This window comes from Trichoplusia ni, chromosome 23 (assembly GCF_003590095.1).
Source record: "Trichoplusia ni isolate ovarian cell line Hi5 chromosome 23, tn1, whole genome shotgun sequence".
NCBI classification, from domain to species: Eukaryota; Metazoa; Arthropoda; class Insecta; order Lepidoptera; family Noctuidae; genus Trichoplusia; species Trichoplusia ni.
The window spans coordinates 526,707-535,392 of NC_039500.1; the positions used below are offsets into that span (position 1 = coordinate 526,707).

The 8,686-nt window shown below is 36.3% G+C and overlaps 1 protein-coding gene across 1 annotated transcript; it reads right to left on the reverse strand.

Moving 5' to 3' along the window:
* Nucleotides 1–1,849: 1,849 nt before the first annotated feature.
* LOC113504745 (probable serine carboxypeptidase CPVL) lies at nucleotides 1,850–5,156 on the reverse strand. Its single transcript, XM_026887173.1, has 8 exons — nucleotides 5,076–5,156; nucleotides 4,678–5,003; nucleotides 4,482–4,597; nucleotides 3,871–4,038; nucleotides 3,513–3,680; nucleotides 2,994–3,259; nucleotides 2,642–2,776; nucleotides 1,850–2,484 (listed from the first exon to the last, which is right to left on the reverse strand). The coding sequence occupies exons 1-8, from the start codon at nucleotides 5,108–5,110 to the stop codon at nucleotides 2,361–2,363; spliced, it is 1,338 nt and encodes a 445-aa protein (XP_026742974.1). The 5' UTR covers nucleotides 5,111–5,156; the 3' UTR covers nucleotides 1,850–2,360.
* Between the last annotated feature and the right edge of the window lie 3,530 nt (nucleotides 5,157–8,686).

Here is an 8,686-nt window from a genome sequence, read left to right on the forward strand (position 1 = left end):
TTTGTATGTGTATGTGTGTGCGCGTGTGTGCTTGTGTGTATGTAAAAGTATGTTTTTGTGAAGTGTAAATGAATGAATCAAGGGAGTAAATCTTCCGTGTCTGCGTATGACGTAATGAGATTCTGTAGTGCATATATTATTAGCATTGTACCTATGCAAAGCCGGGGCAGGTGGCTAGTTTTTAATCAAGTTTTACAGTGTAACTGTAATTACATTTCAAATGTAGATGAAGAAGACATTTTTATGCTCAAAAAGTAGATAAATTATAATCGCTCTAGAAATCGTAAGGTATTGAATGTGCAATACTGCAACACAGTTGGACGATCCATCTCTCATATATTGGTTTAGACTAACCAAAAAAAGGTTTGGATTTCTTTGTGATACACATGTTTTAATGATGTTATCAGCATGTAAGTTAAAAGCCTTTCGCCCTCCGACGATAATGCTTTGAGGTAGGTATCGATTAGTGTTATATAAAGTCACAACCTTCCTATGTTGAGTCAGAAACTATTGTATGATAAATGTTGGGTTTAATTATTTTCACGACTATCAGTTTAAGATTTGCAGAAGGAAGTGCTTTAATCAAAGTAGATAATGCACACAATATGGACCAGCTGACGACTTGTGTCATCAAAATAATAGAAGGAATTGACTTCAAAAACTTGAGCCGACGCAGAGACGTGACTGTGGTCAACGACAGCGGTGATCTGAAATTATCTGCTTTACACAATAAGGAAAATATACGAATTGTGTCGAGAAAGTTCTCGTGGGAAACTAGAATAATCAAAAACAACATTTATATTATAATATGTAAGAATTTTCAAGAACTGGAGAATGGCTTAGCAAATATGACCTTAGATCCATTCTGGAACCCCACTGCGAGTTTTGTTATAGTGATGCAAGATTTGGAAAACGATAGTTTGGAAAGAATGACGAAAACCCTTCACAAATACAATGTTCTGTATAATGTCACTATAATTTCGCAGATAGACGCTGACTTTGCTATTTACATGTACAATATAACTTCACCAAGTAATTGTGTGCAAGACAAATATCTAACTTTAGTATCTCGATGTTCTATATATCGAGACAAGAGCAGTTTGCCATTCCTGAAATACGGAGGCATCCGTAACTGTAATTTTACATTAATTTACCACAACGCGTGGCCATATGTGCGCAAAGAAATGGAGACCGTGGGAATGGAGCAATATGTCATGAGTTTGTTTAAGAATTACAGTGGAATTAATATTGATGTATACCCTACCGTAGCATTGAATAAATACGGTGAGGCTCAAGAAAATTTTACCATAAGTTTAGCACAAAGAATAGTGAGGAATGAAGCGGAAGGTGTTTTTGGGGGCCTTTCGGTGAAGCCGTTTTATACAGGAAACTTTTCGTATTCCAATCCGTGGAGAGTTGACCGCGTATCAATTATTCTGCCCCATGCTGCCATAATTAGACAGTGGGTTTCAGTGTCACAGGACGCTCAGTTCACTTTTGTCTTACTGGCTTTATTATTTATATCATTCTGTCTAGCTGTGTCTTACCTATCAATTTTTCCCAGAAGAGAAAAAGACGTTTTCTTCGATATTCTGACAGTGTTCGGATACTTCTTAAACAAGAGCATGGCTCGGAACACACGTCCCGGATGGTCGCGGTCGCTCATCGTGGGAGCACTACTGTACGCGTCTTTTATATTCCCATTCGTGTTTCAGACCAACCTGTACAGCGTGACTACTCAACCGTTTCGAACTTATGAGCCGCAAAGTATAGAGGAGATTCTCAAATTTCAGCCTATCTTAAACGAGGAATCTTTGGAAACATTGTATTTCCCCAGATATGTCAATTGTGGGAGTAGATACAATTGCTTACAAAGTCTCGTATACGATAAAAATAACAGGAAATTTACAGCAATGACTGACCTTTATTTTTTCTTGTACCAATACAAGTTAATTGACAAATGGTGTAACCCAGCCTTGTATAAATTGAAAGAACCGTTAATTAAAACACTTAGAACGTTCATATTCCGTCGCGGTTCTGTTCTACTTCAACCAATAAATCGGTTTTTGTTTGCCGTTGATACCTCTGGCGTCTTAGAAAAGAAAGTAAGAGATATGTTTCGTCGTCAACGTAAATTCTGTCCACCTGGGAGACCACCCTTGTACCATCCGATTAAGCTCACAGAAATTTTCCCTGTGTTTATTTTACTACTGATTGGGTACTGTTTGTCGGCTTTGGTATTTTTATATGAGCTGAGGTTTAAAGGACGGCGAAAGTGACGGATACGATAGTAAGGGTAGTAAAGTTAAACACTGCTCATGGACGTGATATTTATTATTGGAATGATATAAATAATTGTGTTACTTGTATTTATTAATGAACCAGTCAATCATCTGCTTGGCGGCCTCCGGCTGGTCAGCGGGAACCATGTGACCAGCTCCTCGCACCATCGCATCTACGAAGCTCCCATTTGTCTTCACGTAACTGTATCAGGGCAATGCCATGGTTTATGTACATGCTGCTTTGTTAGAGTTATAGAATATAGATAGTGTCAATGAAAACGAAATAAACAATCTGCTAATTTCAACGATGCTGCTTGTGTTATTTCATCACTTCAATAATGAATAAAAATGTTACTCACAATGCAATGTTTTCATTTTTCGCATCGTATACAGGAACCCTCCTAGCGTTTAGGTAGCCATCGGCTCCCGACCACTTCAGACTTCGGTGGGTGTGTACCGATAGTGCGTAAGCAACAATCACGTCCAGTTGTCCACTAGAACAGCAAAGAAGTAGCAGTATACGAGAACAGTTTTATTGGAACAAGACAAACAAATTGAAAAAATCATTATTCATAAATAGCTATATCCTCCTTCTCTATGTCCGTAGCTTAAGAATGAAAATATACAGTTTCAAAAATTTTGATAAACAATAGTTCAAAAAAAGAGTATTCAATTAGACTTATTCGTGTAGAATGTTACGGTAATACTTACTTGTAACACATAACAGCATAGTGTTCCAAGAGTTCCTCCAACCAAGGTTTCACTGTTTTGTACAGGTCATCGTATAGATACATGTAGACATTATTATTTAACATTTTGTATTCCATTTTCTTTACGTGGAGAGCGCTCTGTACTTGAGGCTTGTTTAAAAATATTGTTATTTCATTATTAGGAGGTGCAAGTTTAAGTGATGCCAGATAGTTGTAAACATTAACCTCTGCAGTTTTTTGCAAATAAGGGGCCATTTTCTCAGAAAGCTGAAATAAATTACGATCGTAAAGCAGTAAAAGATCCGTAACAGGGTCTGTGTGTTTTTGTGCATGTGACTTGCATGTTTGTGAGACCAAAGCCAAAGATTTTATTTGTGAACTAAATCCCACGCAACACAACATTTTTATTAATTACTGCGGGAGTCGCTTGTTATTTTTATTTTTGTTGTAAAGGTTCTTTTATCTTATGTCTGGGAGCCTCATCTAAGTTACACTGTTTTAAATTTAACATAGCACCTACCTTTGCATATTCTTGAAAATTCCCCTCTTTCCAATGTTTTCTAGCTTCCTCCTCCATCTGATGTAGTTCGTCAGCCTGCAGTTGGTCTAACAACCCAACTTGCAAGCTGAATTCTGAGTAGTGCAGCATTGTCGGTGGGTCTGTCCAGCCGCTCCCGATAGCTAACCCCTAAGTTGATAACAAAATGTATTATAAAGTTTAAAAGATGGCTGGTGAGTGTTTCCGAAGGGAAACTGCGGTAACATATACCTTTACCAATTTTCGAGTTTCGAAATCGTATAAAATTGTTATAGTACTAAGTGCAACGTTTTAAAAATATGTAAAAAGGAAGATATTAGGTGTTCTAAAATAATCTTACTTTTAGATTAATTGGTTTCGACTTATCTTGGTTGTTATGAATGTAATGTCCAAATGCCGGAATGTATTTCCCTGCGTAAGATTCTCCCGACAGAAATAGAGGCGCTCGTCTTAATTCAGGGAACACTTCAAGGAACTGTTGCATGAAGCTCAGAAGAGCAGCACCGATCTGGAATATATATAAGACAGGAAAACCTAAAATGCCCATTCGGGTATGTATCTTTTGTTCCGCCTCCGTCCGGACTCCGTCCGCATGGACATTAGTTCCCGGTGGATCCCTTTTCCGTGGGAATGCCAGAATAAAATTTTGCCGTCACTGCAATTTTTTGCGTCTATAATATATAATAACTCGCTGACTCGGCAATCGTTATGTTGTCACACAAATGAGTTCGAAGGAATAAAAGAAAATGGGGGTATAAAAAATTGATGTTGCCCGATTCTCAGATCTACCCAATATGCATACAAATTATCACGAGACACGATAAAAAACAAAATACTCTCTGTGTACCAAATTTCATTACAATCGCTTTAGTAGTGTAATTTTGCGTGAAAGCGAGACCGACAGACCGATAGAGATACTTTTGCATTCATAATATTAGTATGGATACTTACCATATCTTCATCGGTAGCGTAATCACTACCATTCGAGAAACTGAAGCCAGTATGAACTGGGTTGTCAATAAATATCAACGAATAGTCTATTCCCCAATGAATTGGTCGTTTTTCAACTGAAATGTGAGAATAAGTGACAATAATGTTAATTTATTCATTCTGTAGGTGTCAAAAGGGATCTAGGATATCTATTTACCTGTATTTCCATCAGTTCTAAAAGGACCTATTTCATAAAAGAGCCCGAATAGGGAAGAGCCCCCTGGTCCACCTTGCAGCCAAACAAGCAATGGTGCGTCCTCTGAAGGAACTTGAGCGGGGAAGTACCAGAAGAACAAGTTCCAGTAATGTGTCTTGTTAACGGTGAAGTACCCAGCATGACTGTTGACGCCGGCGAACAGGCTCGGGTCGACCGCGGAGAGGTGTTTCGCTTTCTCTGTTCCTCCTTTCTCTATATACGGTGTTAGAATGAGAGGCCCTTCATCGGAATGATCTTGCAGTACGACACCGGCTAGAACATTTGTACTGAAAAGCGTAGAACACTTATTAACGAATACGAAATAATAATTTGAAATAAACAATTATCTATTGACTTACTAAAGCAAGGGTAATATGTAGACCAGTGCAAACATGGTTGGTAATTAACGGTTAATCTTATGGAAAATCATATTTATAATTTTACAATGCTAGTTTAAAAATGCCTTTGTTATTCATTTTAGTACCACATAAAATGCTCATGGTAAAAATGTATAAATAATTATACTTTTGATATAATTTTTGTCATAGTTTGCAGTTAAGGGAATCGCAGCTATTTAGCGATAAACTTACTTAATGGTTGTTACTCTATCTAATAATGTTTCTATATCATTACAATATATGGTGTTGACTGTTTGTTATTATAATATACTACTAAAAAGAAATACATATTTTTTAAATTTCTTTCTATTATCTTTTTCCAAGAAGCTGTTAATTTGGACGTGTTCTAGTTCCGTTTGCAGTTTAATTTAGTTTTTGGTTTATTCAAATGGATATTATGATAAACGTAAATTACTACTAAAGTGGACCGATATATTTTCACATTTTTTTGTTTCATTGTTAATGTCTATTCATTTAAAGTTATGTACTTCTTTTTAATATTTTTTCCAAATACTTATTAACTGACGGTTCTTCAGCCATCATTCTTTAATCACATTAGGCATCATGGAAATAGGTGCATCATGTATACGGCTACGCGTTGCCACGCATCAACCAAACCAGGAGGTCTTACAAGGCTCTTCATTTTCAGTCATTAAAAGTCTGACACCACCCACTACTTTTACTAAGTAGGTATCCATGAGAATACCCTAATGGATGCTGTTTTTCCCCAAGGAGGATAAATGCTCAGTAATGTATTTACTGCAACAAGTGACATGCGTCTGGAATGGTGACGTCAGATACAATTATAGTCTAGTTCAGCTGCTACGTAAGTGCTTTGTAATGCCTACTACTTGGAATAAGCCCCGACAATTCTAGGTATTTCTATGTCTTGCGTAACATTTACACACATATCGGGGATTTCATGGAATATTGCATATGTAATATAATATATATAATATAATATAATATAATATATAATATCCTGGGACAACTCACACACGGTTATCTGATCCCAAGCTAAGCAGAGCTTGTGTTTTGGTAACCAGACAACTGATAAACTTACTTATATATTTCTAAATACATACATATTATAGATAAATTACACCCAGACACCCGAACAAATGATCATGCTCATCACACAACAGTTGTCCTGGGCGGGAATCGAACCCACGACCTCCGGTATAGCAGTCAGGGTCGCTAACCACTAGACCAATAGGCCCGCCCGTAATAGTTGTACTTTGTAGGCAGACGTTCTGAATGTTATATTGACAATTATTGAAATACGTACAGATATATGTATCTCCGGTAGCAGGGATCGGAGAAGCATTTCGGTGGGTTTCGCCAGTAGGTCGGACAAATCCGTCCACCGTCTCACAAGTCAAAATTAAATGTAGAATATAACCTGAAACAAGAAAAGGTATGTATGGTACGTATGTACATAGGTATATTGTCCTCTTAGTACAATACTTTTTAACCTCCGACGCTAAATACGGTTTCGGATCTAATAAGTTTTACGTGTCTGTCTATCTGTGGCATCACAGTTTCCAAACGGATTGAGTTTGATTCAAATCAGTAGAGCCATTTCAAAGCTGTAGGGGTGAGTTTTTACACACAAAAACGAAAATATTTGAATTGTTAATAAATGAGAAATTAAATGATCATTTTAAGAGATTATTAGATTACAGTCGTTGAATACCTTAGATTGTAAAACAGTAAATTGAGTAAAATAGATATTATCACGTGTGTAAAAATACAACGCCCTTTCATATTTTTACTTCAGTTGGTACAGTCCCTGTTACGCATCCCGGGACCTTTTAAACGAATATAAAATTCACAAAGTAGATGCAAATTCCCCGACTTGTTCCCTATAGTAACAGTTTACAACATGATTCGAGTTTATTATATAAAAGCAATCTCCGGAGAGCGGTCGACTGGATGTTATGATACACAGCATATTTTCAGTAATATTTATTGTTGTAATCTGAGTCCCGACCGTATTTCATCTTTATCGAGAGTATTGGGGACCCGATCGAACCCACGTGGGCCGAATCGATTGCTTCATAAAATAAACTAAACGTTATTTGTATTTATTTTAGAAGTACATACTTTTGACCGCTGTGTTTTATTTTTTATTCTAAAGCTTTTTTTTTGTTTCTGATCCTCAGATTTGCTTTTTCATTTATGCTTAGTTTTTTACAGTTTGCTTGTGACTATTAATAAATTGTTTTCTTGTAAGTAATTATTCTCTACTAGGGATGGAAATAAGAAGCTAGTGTGTCTTTTATTGGAATAAATAAATAATATCAAAATTTGTACTGTTATTTAGAGGACATGGAATGGGAATATGGGGTAACACGTGAGAAATTTATTTTTACGACATCATTTTCACAAGGATAAAGATGAACAAATAAGTTAATCGAATGACAACGCAATAGATTCTTGTTTATTTACCTATCTATAAGTAAATGGGTTTGACGCAAGATACTCTTAATTTACATAGCTACTGTGACGGTGACAAATAGACGTTATCCAAGACTAGTACGTAAGACAGCTTATAGTAAACGTAGATTGTTAACGTTAGACGTGATTCATTATTAAATGATATAATGTTTATTTCAAAATCAAAATCAAAAATAAGTTATTCAAATTAGGCTTCTAAGAAGCACTTTTTGAAGGCCAGGTTACATTGGACAGCACCCAGTTTCGCCCACCCTTCACCGCCTCCTAAGTGCTTTTGCTGTGAGAGAAGAAACGGCGCAACAAACTCTCCAGCAGTACTCTGTCTTTCCGTTTACTTTTATTTTTCTTTATTTATCAAGGTATATTTGAATACTTGTAACAATTGCGCGAGTCGTTTCGGACCCAAACGGAGTCTTTAATCATGAGCTGATGTTACAGAGGACTTGAAACCTTAAAATTTATACAATTTAAAAAAAAACTTTTTTATACCTACATATATGACATGATATTGTATTTATCTTTGTTGATATTGTCTTAAGTTCAAAATATTGACGACTTCATTATTAGTATAAACAAAAACCTTGCTGTTGGTGGCTTTTATCGCTTTTTAAGGTAATTACAAACTTTCATTACAACAACACAAGTGACGGGTCACTTTTACGCTTTTCCGTGTCACAACAGATGTATTGGAAAACCAGTTTTAGTAAATATTTCGTTCGAATAGCTCTCTGAGTGCGTCGGGTCGTGGGTCGCTTTGTTGCGAACACAACAGTTGCATCCGCAAATATTGACGTTTCGTAGTGCTGTCATGCCCTTTTTGATTTACTGTTCAATCTTTTTTCTTTTATACCTTTTTTTTCTGTCAAACCAATGTTTTATCAGAGGCGCGCGTTTTGAAAGGATACAAAGCGTACATTTTAACTTCTGTATTCATTTGTTTTTTGAAGCTGTTCGATATTTTTGGAAGCCTTTTGAATTACGAACGTGTGTTGCATTTGTGTCATGGAATATAAATATGTGGAAGGAAGTGCCATTTAGGCTATACAAAGTGCCGTAATAGAATTAGAAGAGGAAAATAAATTACTAATTTAAGAAATAGCCACCAGCTTTTT

Bases quoted from the DNA above. Each gene is read 5' to 3' on its own strand.
- LOC113504745 (XM_026887173.1), bottom strand. From the start codon at position 5,110: ATGTTTGCACTGGTCTACATATTACCCTTGCTTTA. The intron at 3,260-3,512 runs GTAGGTGCTATG...AATTTATTTCAG, and splicing joins ATTTTCAAGAATATGCAAAG to CTTTCTGAGAAAATGGCCCC. The intron at 2,777-2,993 runs GTAAGTATTACC...TTGCTGTTCTAG, and splicing joins TATGCTGTTATGTGTTACAA to TGGACAACTGGACGTGATTG.